Genomic DNA, 18,589 nt, shown 5'->3' on the forward strand with positions numbered 1-18,589 from the left:
CAAGACAAACCTTAAAATCCAGCCTATGTTAATTGCTTCATGCCCCATATACTTATCTCTATTCAATTAAACTTTGAAGGACTTCAATGTGCTGAACACTGGCTAGATCATTTCCTACATCTACAGTGTAATTGTTTAGAGGTATTTCTGGCTCTAGCCCTAAAAAGAATGAAACGTCTGCTCAAATAAAGGATGATGATGGGGGTCCAGTATTAGAAGGTGGTGGAGGAATCACGTTGCCAATCCTTCACCCTGAAGCCTCAAAAACTTGGCTGCAATCTCTAGAATGGCATGGGAAGTGGTGTGTGGTACCCAGTGAAAATGATCTCACTCCCCCCCCCTTTTTTTAGTGGGAACATTTGCTAGATTGAAACTCCCTCTGTGACTAAAAGGAATGCTTATCTGAAAGGTGTTATGGATCAAACTAAGTGTGATTGTTAAGTGTACACTACGATATATGTATTTCCAAATGTAGCTGATTTAACCTTATGCCTATAACATACTTGAAACTGATTGCTTTTGAATTTCCATGTCCTGGAAGAAAGGTTAACCACCAGATTCTCTCATTATAATGAATTATATGTCAGTAAGACTCAAGGGGCTAAAACCAATACTATTTAGTGGTGACTAACAAATACCATTCATTTCAATGGGTCTACCGTGGGTAGTACTAACATTGGATTTAGCATAAGATCCTCATGATTGATGGCAGTCAGCTGGGAATAGATTCAGAACATCTTAATACTCTTAAAGAGCTCCAAAAGCAGGTGACTAAGATAACTGGGTTATCTTCTTTCCACCTCCCACAAAGAGGCAGGACTGGGCAAACTACTGAAATACCAGAATGGGTGACTTTCTGCAGAGAGTGGTTAAACATAAAAAATATCAGGTAAATTGGAACAGCAGCAGGAAAGACACTGTTTCTGCTGAAGTGGAAAGAGAACAAGGTATAATATAGTAGGTAGCCTTTTCCAACCTGATGTCCTCCAGATGTGTACCTTCTGCCATTTATGTCGGCTGCAGGTCATAGGAGCTAGAATCCAACACATCTGCAATCTGATATGCCCAGAAAAGCCCAAGCTGGGAAAAGTTGGCACAGCTTGTCCGCTTAATACACGTGGCATATGTTTTGCAACAGAACATAAAATTAAATGAGAACGTAAACAGGAAAAGCCACTGATCGCAGTTTAGTTTACAGTATAGGTAGAACAGTAGGTTTCAACATCTGTGTCTGTTACTTTATAATATTCAATTACCTTTAAAGCTGTGTTAATAATTTCCTCTGAAGCTGCTGGAAAGGCACTTTGACTGGATATTACCTGAAAAGATATGCAGAACAAGATGTAATCAAATATGGAGGGGTAGCATCTATTCCAGGCTACGATGTTTACATTCTGACAACAGTGGACCTTTTCCCAGCTGTACATTGGCCACCAGCAAAGTAGAGGCTTGCCTCTGCTCTCCTCACTCTAGAGCTAAGTCAGTAGCAAGCATAGGAGTATGCTAGTTGTGTAATTCTTCCTGTCTGCTTGATTATAGGTTCCCATGCACATAATGATGGGACCCTAGAATCTATACTTTTTCTGTCATATAATGAAATCCATATACAGTATATATATATATTCGAAAGATGTTAACCCTAACTTATTTCATGATAAAAATTATGCAGTACATTTCAACATCCAATGGCACTAGCATCACAGTTAATTGCACTGATTATCATGAGCCTCTATGGTGTTCAATGCAGAACCTAACATTTCAGCCCTTAAAATATATCTACAACTCCTCCTGCTGCTGCCAACATTGTTTTCTAAAGTGATGGAGCCAACATCTTGTGACATAAAACCCCATCTGTTCTCCCATAACTATTTCTAACTTGCTCAGCTTTCACATTCAGAATGTTAGCAATTTCTTTTATCCAATTGTGTGTTGGCATTTGCTTCTTTCTACCAACTCCACTCCCCAAAATGCAAACAACTGCTTTAGATTCTACAGTGTTTGTGTCTGTGAATTATCCAATACAGAGAATTCTTAATGGCACAATAATATCCAGTGTGGTGTAGCAGAACGATTAGGACTTTTAAAAAAAGCAGATAGACAGTGACAGACTAGGACTCAGGAAACTTGGGTTTGAATTCCTGCTTGGCCATGGAAACTCACAGGGGGTGGGACTGAGGAAACCACTCCTTAAATATCTCATTTAATTTGAAAGCCTTATTAGGGTCACTATACGTTGGTTATGACTTGATAGAGCATGATATACAATGAAACAACAACTGTGAAGTAGAAAGTCCTGCATTTCTCTCTTAAAGTCTATGGCTCGTATTCAGAAAGAAATCCAATTACTTCTGAGCACTCAAGGGGCTTCTGGCTTCTGTTTCTAAAAAGCCCTGCTCCTATTTCACAGGACAGAGTAAACCAGAGGCGACTTTCCACTCTAATTTGAAATATGGCCTGTGGGTCTGTTGTTTAAAGGCAAGGCGAACAGAAATCCCACAGAGCATGTCTAAATTTGCGGGTTTACCTCTAGGAGCTCTTTGGGTTCCAACTTATATTATTATTCAGCTGAAGCCCTAAGTAGTCCTCTGTAACTCTTACACAAAATACAAAGCAATCTGTACTGCAGGCATACAGATTCAAGAATATATACCCTATCCAATACAGTCTTCTGAATCACCATAGAAAGCAAGAGGGAGCACAGCATGGGTGAAAGGCACCACTATGCACACACCCCCCCCCCAAGGAGAAGACAAGGTAGACTATCGTAATGTTTTAACTAATTATGTACAGCCAACAAAGAAGAGAAAAACAGATCTGAAATTTAGACTTCAATGCAGTATTAACTGAATCCATTTAAGAGATATTTACACATCTTCTCCAATTCAATTCAGAATTTAAGAATAACTTAGCGACAACATAAGCATTCTTGGCACTTACTTTTTGCACTGACTGGTGTAGTCTGAACAGTGAGTTAACTACAGCCACATTTCTTCGTTGTCCTTCTGTTAACGGGCCAATCACCTGGCTAGCCTCTCCTTGTGTAGAGAGCTGCAATAAAAATAACAATTTTTGTTGTTGTTTTAACTTCATTATTCTAAATATGTATACTTATATAAAATGGAATAAGAGGATGAAATGGAAAATTGGGTGTTACTTAAATCAATTTTAACTGGCACCAAAAAATGTCCTAGAATTAAATATATTTATTTGTTGTTCCTAATCAAAATCATCGAACTGCAGAAGTGAAAGAGACTCTATGGATCCCACTCCCAGCCTCTGGCTCTGCAGACCTGCTTCTCAGCTTACATTCTGTTAATGTGGGATGATTCCCAAGAGGAATAACTAAAGCTATACAGGCACATATCTGAATAACTGGGACAGGAGCACAATAGTCAAGCTTTCGTCTAGGGAAACAGGGGCATTCAGTCCTGCCTCCCATCACTTTCCTTGTGCAGAAAGCAACACGGCCAATCCTTTCCAAGAGGAGACGTGTCTGTCGATGATCTCTATGAGATCAAGAGCACTGATTTCCCAGGGTTCTCATGAAGATCTTCCAGCTGAATAGGTACCTCTTCTCTTCAGAGAAAGCCTTCTGTTTGAGAAAAGTGAAAATGGGAGTGCAGGGGCAATCTGTTGCTTGTCTATTGAAGAAAGCAAAGTACTGTAAGCAGTCCCTGAATAGGGCTGAAGCCTGCAACACTTTGAAAACCACTCAGATAAATGTTCCAGACTCAAAGGATCTTCTCTTGCTGACACTACACAGAGTGTATAAATGCAGAAAGCTATCAAATGATGGGTATGTCAAGTCTCTTCACAGAGGTGTCAGGGGAAAGTGAAAAACTGTCTGCCACATCAGGTGTGTGAAGCTACAGGACGTCTCTCACCACTGGGATTGCTTTAAGGAATCTAGTCAACTGGAAAATAAGTGGAGAGGCAGCCTGAAGACTGCACTCACACAATTCAGAAACTGACTCAAGTAATGCCAGCCCTGGGGAATTTTCCCAACCAGTCAGTGGGTCGCTGACAAAAAATTCCTTTCAATATTTGAACATCAGGGAAAAAAATCCCAAACTAGTATTTAGTAAATAGGTATATTGCTATTAATACCTCATCAAATACATGCGCAACACTATATCAAAGGGTGAATAATTTCACAGTACACTATAATCAGAGTGAGAGAGAAAAAATGTGCTCTGTCTCTTTCTCAATTTATCAAACACCATCTTGTTTCCAAGAGAGTTGTCAAGGCCTAGTGACACAAACCTGTTCCCTCAGGTGGGGATATTCAATATTCTGCCAGAAATGATCTTATTTTAAACACACAAATCTCCTCCAGAGGTATTTAGTCTCTAAAAACAATGAATCTTCCGCCCATGCCCCATGCTGCTTCAGAAGAAAATGCATTTTTGAACCGAGCACAGCACACATAATACAGCAGAAGCCTCAGGACCCTTGTCAGATGCAGAAGAGGAACACCTCATCAACCATAACGAGGGCTTTGTAATTTCTAGCAGCATTATTTTTCCAGGGACTACTTCTAACCTTAACTTATTTTAAGCCATCTTGAATGTTATTCACTTTATTCACCAAGTTCATTAGCCATTTTGTATCATTCAGCACTACAGAAACTTCCTCTCTAATTGCCAAGCCCTGAAATCCAATCAAACATGTTTCATTAATTTCCAGCTATTCAATAGTCAGTATTCTGTTGCATTATGTGATCACAGAAGTGGGACTGAATAAGCATTTCCCCTCTCCCAGATCTGCAGACTCTCCTTTGCATGCTTGGTCTTTTACTGCTTGCGAGAGGGTTGCACAACCACCTGCATGATTAGTCACATAACAAAGGGCTTTCCAGAGCATGGAAACACTTACACAATTCTCCTTATACGTGAAAGAGTATAGTGGACAATATTTTTCAGTGAGACAACAGAGATACAGGCTCTGAACAAATAATTGTGTGAATATGGCCACCTTCTTAGCACAGTTTCTTTGGGAAGTGGATAATGAATTTTTTTTAACTTGACTTCTCATTTGTTTCACATATTTTGAATGCAATTGATTTAACCTTCTCTTTTCTTACATGCTCAGCCCACAGTAGAGCCCTCAGTAGAGATGGTCTATCAGCCTTGTCAGCCTATCATCACAATATGTCAAAGATGCAGATTGCATGACTCACTGTTGCCCAGGTCCTTACACAGTCTGTGGAACATTGTTTGTTGCTATCTTTTTCTTCCCCAATCTCTGCACAGCAGTATAACTGTTCAGTAAAAAGATCCAAAACAATTGGATCTTAGCCAGTGCACTCAGTCTCCCAGAGCTGGCCCTACCTTTAGACAACATGAAGCAGTCACCTCAAGAAACCAATGCTAGTTGAAGGGCAAAGAGATGACAGGGGACAATGGGCAGTAGGCATCCTTCTCTGTATTTCCTAAGCCACCTTCCTGCCTTCAGATTTGTTGGAGAACAAAATCCTATTGCCAGAGTAGGAATAAAATTCAATCCCATTCTGATGCAAGGAGGTATTTAATCTTTTGCTCAAGCCAGCAAAATGTCTTGAGCTAGTCCTGCATTTTCCTGACAATATACTTGTTAAAAGACTGTTTTCAAAGAACATAGTCAAAACAAGAACTAAAGTCAATCATCAAGGGGGATGAGTAGATTAAAAGGTTGCAGACTAGACATAAAATATGGTTGAAAGCCATTTCAGAAAGCCATTACAGTGGTGCCCCACTTAATGGGGTGCTCCGTTTAGCGACGAAATTGCTTAGCGACGACTTATTCGGAGCGTTTTTGCGCTTCGTTTAGCGATGGTCCCTATGGGTGATTTTTGCTTAGCGGTGGTTGGGACCATGCTTCGCATAGCGATTAAATTTTGGGTCCCCTGTTTCGCTTAACGATGGTTTAAACAGCCTCATGTTTGCTGTTTTTTAAATGTTTTTCTGTTATTTATAAAGTTAAAGTTTACTGTTTAAAATGTTTGAAATCATAAAGTGCACTTAATATGTGTAGGCATCCTTCAGTCTCGAGAGACTATGGTATCGTGCTCTGTATGGAGGTCTTGGAACAGTGTCTTGTGTGGCTGAGAAGGCCAATTCGAGAGTGACAATCCCTTCCACACTGGAGACAAATCCAATCTGTCCCCTGTCCAGCTCCCTGATTTTGCTTGTTTCGGGACTGCCTCTTTGCCTCGGTCTGCTGTACAAGTGTCTCTTCAAATTGGGAGAGGCCATGATACACCGCCTGCCTCCAGGCTGAGCGCTCAGACGTCAAGGTTTCCCATCTGTTGAGGTCCATTCCTAAGGCCTTCAGATCCCGCTTGCAGATGTCCTTGTAACGCAGCTGTGGTCTCCCTCGGGGGGGGGGCGGCTTCCCTGCACTAATTCTCCATACAGGAGATCTTTTGGAATCCGACCATCAGCCATTCTCACGACGTGCCCAAGCCAACGTAGACGGCGCTGTTTCAATATTGTATACATGCTGAAAATTCCAGCTCGTTCTAGGACTACTCTATTTGGAACTTTGTCCTGCCAGGTGATCCCAAAAATGTGTCGGAGACAACGCATATGGAAGGTGTTCAGCTTCCTCTCCTGCCATGCACAAAGGGTCCAGGACTCGCTGCAGTATAGGAGTGTGCTCAGGACACAGGCTCTATAGACCTGTATTTTGGTGTATGCCGTCAACTTTTTATTAAGCCATACTCTCTTTGTGAGTCTAGAGAACATGGTAGCTGCTTTCCCAATGCGTTTATCCAGCTCGACATCTAGGGAGAGAGTGTCAGAGATTGTTGAGCCAAGGTACACAAATTCATGAACAACCTCCAGTTCTTGCATGGAGATAGTAATAGAGGGAGGTGAGTCCATGCCCTGGCACATGACTTGTGTTTTCTTCAGGCTGATAGTTAGTCCAAAGTCTTGGCAGGCCTTGCTAAAATGATTTATGAGTTGTTGGAGGTCTTCAGCAGAGTGGGCAACAATGGCTGCATCATCAGCAAAGAGGAAGTCCCGCATGCATTTCAGTTGGACTTAGGTCTTCGCTCTCAATCTAGTGAGATTAAAGAGCTTTCCATCTGATCTAGTCCGGAGATAGACACCTTCTGTTGCAGTTCCAAAGGCCTGCTTCAGCATGACAGCAAAGAAGATCGCAAACAGGGTCGGCGCAAGGCACTTAATAAACCCTTTGTTAACCAAATTTGACTTTGTTCTGACTTTTTAAAATTTGTTGTTGTATTTTCCCCCCACTGATATGCACTGAATAGGTTTCAATGCATTTCAATTGGGGAACTGCGTTTTGCTTAGCAACATTTCCTATGGCGATTTTCGCTTAAGGATGGCAATTCATTTCTATTGGAACCGATTATCCGATTTTCAATGCATTTCAACGGGAAACCGCGTTTCGCTTAGCGATGAAATCGCTTAGCAGCGATTTTTCGGAACGAATTTACATCGCTAAGCGAGGCGCCACTGTACCTGAAAATTCAAATGTCTGAGATCTGTACCACAGAATGCAAAAATGTCTGTTATGATCAATATATGTGTGAGAGAAAGATAGCACTGAATCTTTCAGATCTAAAGATGCTCAATATCTGAGGCATGTGCAATCAGGTCATTGTGTCCCAAGGTTATATAGCTGTACTGTTCTACTCCTAAGCACTATCCCAGAAAATTTAATGTTGGCTTGAAAGAAAACAATTTAACTTTAAAGAGTAGACTATTTAAGTAGTAAATTGCTTAAGTACCATTGGAGCCTTTTTATACAACAGCATGAAAGTACCTCACGGGCTTTTACTGGTTCAACATACACTTTCTTTCATAAAATCTTGCATAAAGTCAATAAATGATTCACAGTAATGAGTAATGTCTCTTGCAATGTTTCTTCCGTAGTGTTGTCTATTCTCGTCACAACTGCTGTTATGATTGAAGGAACCATTGATACTTACTTTGGTCCTGCAAATTTCAGGAATTCATTAAAAAATAATTTGATACTTATGGAACTGGTGTGACTTGTACTCTTGCTAGTATATGTATGCAGCAATTTCAAAAAAAGTAGTGATGTTAGTCTATTTCCAAAATGTTGGCAAATTAAATAGAAGAAAAGAGAGTGGGGAGAGGATGAGAAAGAAAGGACAAGATATAATACATTAAAGACTAACTGGTTTATTTCAGTGTGAACTTTTGTGCATTTTGGTCCAAAGAAGTGCATTTTGATCCATGAAAGCTAACAGTGGAATATCTCTACCTTTAAACTGTTTAATACACTGGCTGTCACAGAAAATGAAGTATTTTACATCTTTAAACTTGGGATATTTATAATATTGTTTGTTTGAATGTGTTCACACACGTGTAACTCTGTCCTAGATTTCTTGCTTTGATAGTTGCAGCATAAATCTTATACTTGCTTCATAACAGTTAAAACAGCCCTCCATTTGAGAACTGTATGACTGACTGTGAAGATCTTTTATAGTTTGATATAAAACTGCCCAGTTATTTTCCTAAAGGAGTTTGTAGCACAAGAATGGATAACATATGGGTCACATGAACAGCCCCTACTATTTCTGCATCCCACCACCCAAACTTCCAGCTGCTGATGAGAACCAGCAAAAATCAATGCTGTAACTGCCCAGCATCACAACATCTTATGGAAGTGTATCTTCACATACTGATTTGCGCCTCTCTCAGAAGGTTCCTGAGGTTCATATATAGCGAGTTTACTAGTACAGGGCCCTCACCTTCAGCTTGTCATCATCACCAAGGGTATTCACCAAGGTCTTGATACCCATTAATGCACACCTGAGAAGCTTGAAAGTACATGTCTATCCTTTTCTGGAAAACCTTCTGGTCTGATCAAGGTCATGAGCTCAACAGCTTCTAGATGTACAACAGAACCTCATCTGTCTTTCCAGGCTAGGATTTCTAGTGAATAAGGGAAAGAGCCATCCATTCTCATCTTAGGGACTGCAAAACCTGGGAGCCCTTTAGACACTGCACTGGGAAAGGTTTTTCTCACTCAGATCAAAGATTTTGAAGGCTACTGTATTAGGGTGGTGCTGGATCTCCATCATTTAGGCCTAATGTATCTTGCAAAGGTTCTAGGCTCCAGGCTTGTATCTTAAGGTAGTACCATGGTCACACTTTCTCTGTTGAGACCTGATGAAAGCTGCTACTTTCATGGCATAAGCACATCACAGCCACACATCATCATGATGAAGGTCCTGCTTCAGGAAAAGCTTTCCTTTGCTAGTGGCTGTACCCTGCATTACTTCAGGAGGGTTCCTTAAAGGAGCCTGCAAATGTACTAATCACAATAGATGCCAGCCTGAGGGGCTGGGGAGCCCATTGTGGCCATTCTATAGCTCATGGTAGTTAGAAAAATGGGGAAATGGGCCACAGTATAGATTGGCTGGACCTCAGGGTGGGTCCCCCAGTTCTTCTGAGTTTCAGGCAAATAGTTAAAGGAGATGGGATGTAAGGAACCGACAACATGACAACAAAAAGTCACATCATAAAATGAGGAGGCACAAGGTCATGGTAGGTTTTTATTTTGCTTTCATCAACTCTTTTTATGGAACTTGGAAGGTCTGCTCTCAGTCAGGGGAAGGCAATCCAAAAATTGATTGATAGATGGGTCCTGCCTTTGGAGTGAATAGAAAGAGCTTACCTATACTAGACTACCCTCCTTCCATTGCAGAAAAGGACACTTCATGGTAAGTCTAACTTTCCTATTTATTTTAAAATTATGTAGTACTTACTATTTACAGTACTGTACTTACTTTTAGAGGCCTGAAAATCTGTGCTATTTGGACTACAAATAGCCATGCTGTCTGGATAATTCTAGGAGATATAGTCTAAAAATCTAAATCTGCATACCTCTGCTTGCAAGCTTTCATGTCCACAATTTCTTATTAAATCATTAATTTCCTTAATTTAAATTAACAACACATGTTCAGTGTCAAATAGTAAAACAATATACTTGAATCTCTTCTCAAACATGCCAGATATAGTACATGGTTGAGGCACTATAATTAAACAATACATGGTTCAGGCACTATAATTCTGTCCCCTAGACAAATGGAAGGGGCAAGATTAATGGCTTTTGGCACTAGATGGTTGACTCAGTTACAATTCTGCTCTTTAACTGAAATGTCTCTGAAAGTGTCACTTTTAGGATTGCTATTGCTGTTTGCCAATTCATATGTGCGAACTGTCAGACAAATTTCAGTGCTAGAATAAAACCTCAATAATGATTCATCTTTGAAGCTTAAAATTTAACATACTGCCCTGATATTTTTAAAACAATGCCAAACACTAAAGGTGTAACTCAATTATTTATCTTAGGTCATGTTTCCTAATTCCATTATGTCTGTCTACACTGTCAAAAAATTTGAAATCTCTACTGTAGTCAAAAATAGCAAAGATCTTGGTGATCTCTGAACTCCTTGAACACTCATCCCAGTGCTATAACAATTAAGTTTAATAATTATTGAGAAGAACAATGCTGAATAAATGTACTCAAAATAAATCATGGACAACAGTGAAGTTAAACTGTGTTTCCTTCACATGTGGAAGAGTGTTCCTAATGCACAAATTATAATTTGCTTTCAGCAATGGTAGGTTTCCTGCAGTGAATACATCAGCTTGGATCAAGCGCATACAAGCTCATGCTGTCCCCCTCCCACTTCAAGCAAATATGCCTTCAAGAAGTCTCTTCAGAGAGTTGAGGGGCATCACCCTAAATAAGGTAGATTTTTCTTCCAGCGTGTAGCTGAAGTGAGAAAATGAGATAGGCCACTCTCCTTCCATGAATGTCAGTTATTTTAGAATCAAAGCCACAGTGTAAGGACATTACTCATACATCTAGGCTACAATGGAGTTGTTAACAGCAAGTGCAAGTAGATTACAGGAATCAATAGGGTAGCGGCACAGATGGAACAGCTTCCATTCCATATATTAGCAAGGTGGGGGGGGGGGGAAACCTTTTCAGAATGCCTTGGAAACTGGCTATGGAGGTTATGAAACCCATCAAAATTGGGTTTGGGATAGTAGAGAGCAAGAGGGTCAGAAAGGGAAGACGTTGAATTAGAATTCCATCACATAAGTGGGCAAAGTATGGATGTATGTCGTAAAGCGTTCACACTATTCTTGTGCTGCTAACATATTACAGGGAAACATCAACATCATATTGGTATTCTCACAGCAAGTGCAAAGTATAAAGCTGACTTCAAGAGTGTGTGGAATTTGTGTTTCTTAGACTATTAACTAGTGTATACTTCCCTGGAGAAACAAAAGAGGGCCCTATACGGTAAAAGAGACACTGAGACTAAAATTGTCAGGCTTCTTTATACATACAATGAGTGTCAACTTTTTGGCTTAAGTGGATGGGAGTGAGGTGCTTCTATATAAAATTAGAGGTAATCATTAAAAGCAGGGTTACAACTTCACTGTAAACTCATTTTCATCTGAAATATAATAGTTGAAATGGACAAGTTACTTACCTGTAAACATGGTTCTTTAAGTGGATCTGTATGAATACACACTAGTGGGTTAAACAGCACCTGTGCTGGACTTCTCGGAATCTTCCAGAGCTGTAGGGAAAAGTAACAAAGTTTAGGTTGCCCTGTATTGCGCACGCTCCGCCCGCCAAAAGCCCCAGTTCCATATGACCGCCACATAGAGAGAGTTGGAACCCACTCACCAGTGACGGACATGTGGGGAGGCTGGGCGGGACGTATGTATTCATAGAGATCCACTTGAAGAACCATGTTTACAGGTAAGTAACCTGTCCTTCTTCAACTTACCTGTAAACATGGTTCTTCAAGTGGATCTCTATGAATACATACGTCCCGCCCAGCCTCCCCACATGTCCGCCACTGGTGAGTGGGTTCCAACTCTGTCTATGTGGCGGGCATATGGAACTGGGGCTTTTGGCGGGCGGAGCGTGAGCAATACAGGGCAACCTAAACTTTGTTACTTTTCCCTACAGCTCTGGAAGATTCCGAGAGGTCCAGTGCAGGTGCTGTTTAACCCACTAGTTTGGATTCATAGAGACCACGTTGAAGAATCTGTTGCTTAGTCTAGTAAGTTACACTAGAATAGGCCCACTGAATCACTGCAGAGTTGATGAGTTAACTCCATCTGTTTCCTAGATTCAAATGGGTCTACTCTAGTTGCAACCTGTTACGTTAAGCAATAGGAATTTAGAAAATAAAGCAATACTTAAAATTGTCACTGTTGAATCAGATGAAGAAAAGGTAGATTTGAGAAGGAACAAGCTAATCCGTTGTCGTAAGGATCAACAAGAATACATTGTACAAGAAATGTGTATTGTATACATCCAAACAAGGACAATAATTTTGTGCTTACTAACAAAAGAGCACAGACACAATCACACATTTGGCTGGCTCATGACACAGTGGTTAAACTGCAATACTACAGTAAAATTGCTCACGATCTGTGTTCAATCCCAGGGAATTCAGGTAGCCAGTTGTTATTATTATTATTATTATTATTATTATTATTATTATTATTATTATTATTATTATTATTATTATTATTATTATTATTATTATTATTATTATTATTATTATTATTATTATTATTATTATTATTATTATTATTTATTTATTTATTTATTTATTTATTTATTTATTTATTTATTTATTTATTTATTTATTTATTTATTTATTTATTTATTTATTTAATATCCCGCCTATCTAGTCGGTTCAAGGTTGACTCAGTCTTCCATCCTTCCAAGGTTGATAAATTAAGTTCCCGGATCGGGGGGGTGGGGGAGCAATGTGGGGCCTGCATAGTTAAATTGTAAATTGGCTGAGAGTACTTTAAGTGCTATAGGGCAGTAAATAAGCAGCACACTTTGCTTTGTGTTAGTTATATACTCAACTTTGTTAAGTACAAAGTTTTTTAGTATCTTTTACTATGATCCAATTATATAAATCAAAAATAGCTCATTTCATTGAGTTACACTGTTACAGAAATGGTATGACAATTTCAAATATACAGCAACATCATATCAATAGCATTAATTTAGGGGACATCAAAATGGTGGCTAAACCTTACTGAGACTGAATGGAAGAAATCGCTTATAACACTATCCCCAGAAAAGGACGAAACTTATTTTTCGGAGTACAACAACCGGAATCTTTCAACTATAATGGCCTAGTCATAATGGCTGGAGGTTTCTGGCAATCAAAGAACAAAAAAAGGAACTTGTACAAGCTCTGAGGCTTACACATGTGTACTCAGTCTTATCCATGTAAACAGCAATTCTGGACAAAGTTTCAGCTCCACAGAGCCACTGATCTGAACTTTCAAAAATTAAAGGATGATGAGGTGCACAAAAGCTTTACATGGTGTATGAATTCCTTTTCCTAAATTGTTTTAAAAATTAAATGAAACTTGATAGTATACCCAGTTGTTTGCTGAAGTTGAGTGAAATTGATTGTACAATATACAATGCAAGGTAGCAACACACTGCAGACAAGGTGCAGGGACTTGGCTCCTTTCGCAATGAATGTGAAATCTTGCTTTGCTTATACAGTGGTGCCTCGACTTATGACCGTCCCTACTTACAAGCAATTCAATTTATGAACAGCTCTGGTCGCAAAATGTAGCTTCTACTTGCGACTGGTGCTTCCACTTAGGAACAGAAAAGGGCAGGGGAAAAAGGCGGGAAATTCAAATTGCTAACTGTAGGTGGCGAAAGAGGCTGCTTCTTTGTAGCTCTTTCGCCCTGATGGTTAGAGTGAGTGCAATCGAGGAGGGACTGCCTGGCTTCTGCTTCTCAGTGAGTGTGTGTGTGTTTGCAGGGAGGCTTGGGACTGCCTGTTAGGTAAGGTATAGTGCTGTTTTCTGCTTTTTAAAAACTGTTCTGGGTGTTTTTGTAGCACATTTTTAGGCTGGAGGGGATTAGGTTTCTGTGATGTGATGGCTCATGGGGGGTTTGTTTTTTGGGTTCCCCCCATTTCCGATGGGTCTTGGGGGGTCTGATTACTTTTGGGGGGTTTTCCCCTCATTTCTGATGGATCCTGCATGCTTCCCTTGCTTTTTCTTTTGTTTTCTTTGCATTTCCAAACTTGTCCCTCTGTTCTCTGTGCATTTCCAATCTGCTCCATTTGTTTTCTGTGCATTTGCAATGGGTCTTGCATACTTGATTGCTTTCCTCCTCCCCCCACCCCCAGCCAGAAGGGATTAATCATGTTTCCAAGGAGTCTTGCAGTGATTTTCTCTCTTTTTTGGGGTGATTTTTTTTCTTTGGCCGGAACAGATTAATGGGGTTTCAATGCATTCCTATGGGAAATGGTGCTTCAACTTATGACAATTTTGACTTACATCCATCTTCTGGAATGGATTATGGTCGTAAGTGGAGGCACCACTATATACTTGCATTTATTACAATTTCTTAAATACCACCATGATGTCATACTCTTTCAGAAAGCTCTCATGACAAGAAAATACATACAGGATTAGAAGCCACAGCAAACGTCAGCAACAGATTAGAAAAAAAAATGTGCACTCAGAGCAGCAAGATGGGGAAATTTGCTACAAAATATCAGTTTTGGACACTAGGAACAAACACTTCCGGACAATTTCTGACTCAGAAGATGCATCTCATTGTGGACAAGATTTGAAGGACACAATTGGAGGAGAAAGTTTGGAATGAAGGACTTTCTCTTGTAAGGAGGACGTACACTCACCATTCTCCAAGCCTAGGGAACCTCTTTTATGTTCTCTCCTGCCCTGGGAGTGTGCTTTTTCTTTTCTGAGCCTGATCCCTCTCTTCTCAACACTTTCTGTGCCTTTCTGTGCCTTTTAGATATATTTGCAGGGTATCTAAAACAACAACTCTCTATTCTTTCCCAAATCATCCACACCACTTTGGCAGCTGCTTCTGCTTTCTTTTGCCTTCAGTCATTTCTTTCTCCTGCAAGCTGTCCTTACCACTTGAATTGCTTCTTCTCTCTACTGCCTGTCACAAGAGATGCCCACTCTTCTCTTGCACAACTGTTTGCCTTCAATAGCTCCTGCCCCTCACTATGGAAGGAAGGGATGGCCTATTGTGTTGGCATCTTATGGAGGATGCCAGGAGCTGCAAAATCAGTGGATGCCCTTTCCGGACATAGAAACCTTCAACAAATCATCGAAGAACTGCAAGTGACTGTTTGTCTGTATTGACTACCTCTGGTATTCGTTTCGTTTCGTTTAGTCGTTTAGTCGTGTCCGACTCTTCGTGACCCCATGGACCAGAGCACGCCAGACTCTCCTATCTTCCACTGCCTCCCGCAGTTCTGTCAATTTCATGTTGGTTGCTTCGCAGACACTGTCCAGCCATCTCATCCTCTGTCGTCCCCTTCTCCTCTTGCCTTCACACTTTCCCAACATCAAGGTCTTTTCCAGGGACTCTTTTCTTCTCATGAGATGGCCAAAGTACTGGAGCCTCAGCTTCAGGATCTGTCCTTCCAGTGAGCACTCACTCAATTTAGAATTGATAGGTTTGTTCTCCTTGCAGTCCAGGGGACTCTCAAGAGTCTCCTCCAGCACCACAATTCAAAGGCATCAATTCTTCGGCGGTCTGCTTTCTTTATGGTCCAGCTCTCACTTCCATACATCACTACAGGAAAAACCATAGCTTTGACTTTTTGGACTTTTGTTGGCAAGGTGATGTCTCTGCTTTTTAAGATGCTGTCAAGATTTGTCATCGCTTTCCTCCCAAGAAGCAGGCGCCTTTTAATTTCGTGGCTGCTGTCTCCATCTGCAGTGATCATGGAGGCAAGGAAAATAAAATCTGTCACTGCCTCCATATCTTCCCCTTCTATTTCCCAGGAGGTGATGGGACCAGTGGCCATGATCTTAGTTTTTTTGATGTTGAGTTTCAGACCGTTTTTTGCACTCTCCTCTTTCACCCTCATTACAAGGTTCTTTAATTCCTCCTCACTTTCTGCCATCAGAGTGGTGTCATCTGCATATCGGAGGTTGTTGATGTTTCTTCCAGCAATCTTAATTCCGGCTTGGGATTCCTCCAGTCCAGCCTTCCGCATGATGTATTCTGCATATAAGTTGAATAAGCTGGGGGACATTATACAGCCCTGTCGTACTCCTTTCCCAATTTTGAACCAATCAGTTGTTCCATAGCCAGTTCTAACTGTTGCTTTCTGTCCCACCTATAGGTTTCTCAGTAGATAGATAAGGTGGTCAGGCACTCCCATTTCTTTAAGAACTTGCCATAGTTTGTTGTGGTCCACACAGTCAAAGGCTTTTGCATAGTCGATGAAGCAGAAGTAGATATTTTTCTGGAACTCTCTGGCTTTCTCCATAATCGAGCGCAAGTTAGCAATTTGGTCTCGAGTGCCTCTGCCTCTTCGGAATCCAGCTTGTACTTCTGGGAGTTCTCGGTCCACATACTGCTGAAGCCTACCTTGGAGGATTTTGAGCATAACCTTGCTAGCGTGTGAAATGAGTGCAATTGTGCGGTAGTTGGAGCATTCTTTGGCACTGCCTTTCTTTGGGATTGGGATGTAGACTGATCTTTTCCAATCCTCTGGCCACTGTTGGGTTTTCCAAACTTGCTGGCATATTGAATGTAGCACCTTAACAGCACTATCTGGGTTGCCCGGGAAATCCAAATCTTTCTGGTACAATTCCTCTGTGTATTCTTGCCACCTCTTCTTGATGTCTTCTGCTTCTGTTAGGTCCCTCCCATTTTTGTCCTTTATCATGTCCATCTTTGCGCGAAATGTTCCTCTAATATCTCCAATTTTCCTGAACAGATCTCTGGTTTTTCCTTTTCTGTTATTATCCTCTATTTCTTTGCACAGTTCATTTAAGAAGGCCCTCTTGTCTCTCCTTGCTATTCTTTGGAAGTTTGCATTCAACTTTCTGTAACTTTCCCTATCTCCCTTGCATTTTGCTTGCCTTCTCCTCTCTGCTATTTCTAAGGCCTCGTTGGACAGCCATTTTGCTTTCTTGCATTTCCTTTTCTTTGGGATGGTTTTTGTTGCTGCCTCCTGGACAATGTTACGAGCCTCTATCCAAAGTTCTTCAGGCACTCTGTCCACCAAACCTAGTTCCTTAAATCTGTTCTTTACTTCCACTGTGTACTCATAGGGGATTTGGTTTAGATTATACCTGAGTGGCCCAGTGGTTTTTCCTACTCTCTTCAGTCTAAGCTTGAATTTTGCTATGAGAAGCTGATGATCAGAGCCACAGCCAGGTCCAGGTCTTGTTTTTGCTGACTGTATAGAGCCTCTTCATATTTGGCTGCAGAGAATATAATCAATCTGATTTCCGTACTGCCCATCTGGTGAAGTCCATGTATAGAGTCGCCTCTTGTGTTGTTGGAAAAGAGTGTTTGTGATGACCAGCTTATTCTCTTGACAAAACTCTATTAGCCTTTGTCCTGCTTCGTTCTGAACTCCAAGGCCAAACTTCCCTGTTGTTCCTTTTATCTCTTGGCTCCCTACTTTAGCATTCCAGTCCCCTAGCCTCTGGTATAGGACGTTGGCTGTATGGAGTGCAGCTTTAACTGCCAAAAAGAATGTTCTTTCCAGTGCAGGTTTGCTGAAATTAATAGCCATGTTCAATTCATTTCTTGGAAAAGGTTGAGAAATGGCCACAGCAAATGAAAGTTTGGGGAAAGAGTTCACTTCATGTTCACTTAAAAGATTACTAAAGCAGATATTTATCCGCTGCAGAAGGACAGAGACCAGCTGAAGAAAATACAATAGGAAACGATAGTAACAAGACTCTGATTTAAAACGAGTATGATCAGATAGCTGTATTTCTTATTTTTAGAAAAAATCAGCAAGGTTTTCTTAGACTCTAAAGGAAAGCAGTCCTCATTTCTAGACAACTGAATTTCCATGTTCCCAGTAGAACACATTTTATCTATGTGCAGCAGGTGGGCACGCTAGTGTATTTCAGTCCACCCACATCTGATGCTTAACAGAAATAGCTTCAAAGTAAAAGAACATACAGTACTTCTATTACCACTCACACACTGTGATCTAACAGCAGACATAACTCAAAATGAAGGAGAAATGTTTAAAAAAAGTATAACCATTTGGGGAACAATCCTTCATTGAGAAAGAAAAATTGGGTTACATATTTAGTTGCTTCTTCTCTAATATCAAAGGAATCATTGTAAAATTGCTTCCATGTTTTGCAATGTTATAAAACAATTTTGTGATTAAATAGGTTTGTTGAAATTAGTACCCTATGGCTGGCTTCTCATTTTCTTTAAGAGCCAAAATGGGCAGCTTTGCAGTCAGAGATCATTATTTGTTATCCCAGCAAAGATTTAGTTTTCAGGCCTGAAAAACTAGCATAGAATTCATTGTTTTTTTCCAGATGGTCAATCACCAAACAAAAGCAAGTTGTTTTACAACTTGCAAAGCTGTGAGAGATGTTAGAGGAGAAACACATTTTTTTTACTGCTGAAGTCAGCTCTACGTTTACTTGTAAAGCACTCCATCTTATAGGAAGTGCAGTTTTGGTTATTTTTTTTTTAATTTGGTCTTTAAATTCTGAACTAGAGTATCTGCCTGCAACAACAGGGTGACATCCTTGGGGATTAAAGG

The 18,589-nt window shown here is 40.4% G+C and overlaps 1 protein-coding gene across 2 annotated transcripts in view; it reads right to left on the bottom strand.

Annotated features, from left to right (window-relative positions):
* Nucleotides 1–18,589, bottom strand: part of COG5 (component of oligomeric golgi complex 5) — a 224,059-nt gene that overhangs the window by 33,317 nt on the left and 172,153 nt on the right. For both annotated transcript variants that reach the window (XM_020813076.3, XM_078394349.1), the window contains exons 15-16: nt 2,938–3,048; nt 1,257–1,319 (exon numbers count right to left, since the gene is read on the bottom strand). In XM_020813076.3, coding sequence (XP_020668735.3) covers nt 1,257–1,319; nt 2,938–3,048 — 174 coding nt within the window. The remainder of the gene's footprint in view (nt 1–1,256; nt 1,320–2,937; nt 3,049–18,589) is intronic.

This window comes from Pogona vitticeps, chromosome 5, assembly GCF_051106095.1.
Source record: "Pogona vitticeps strain Pit_001003342236 chromosome 5, PviZW2.1, whole genome shotgun sequence".
Classification (NCBI taxonomy): Eukaryota; Metazoa; Chordata; class Lepidosauria; order Squamata; family Agamidae; genus Pogona; species Pogona vitticeps.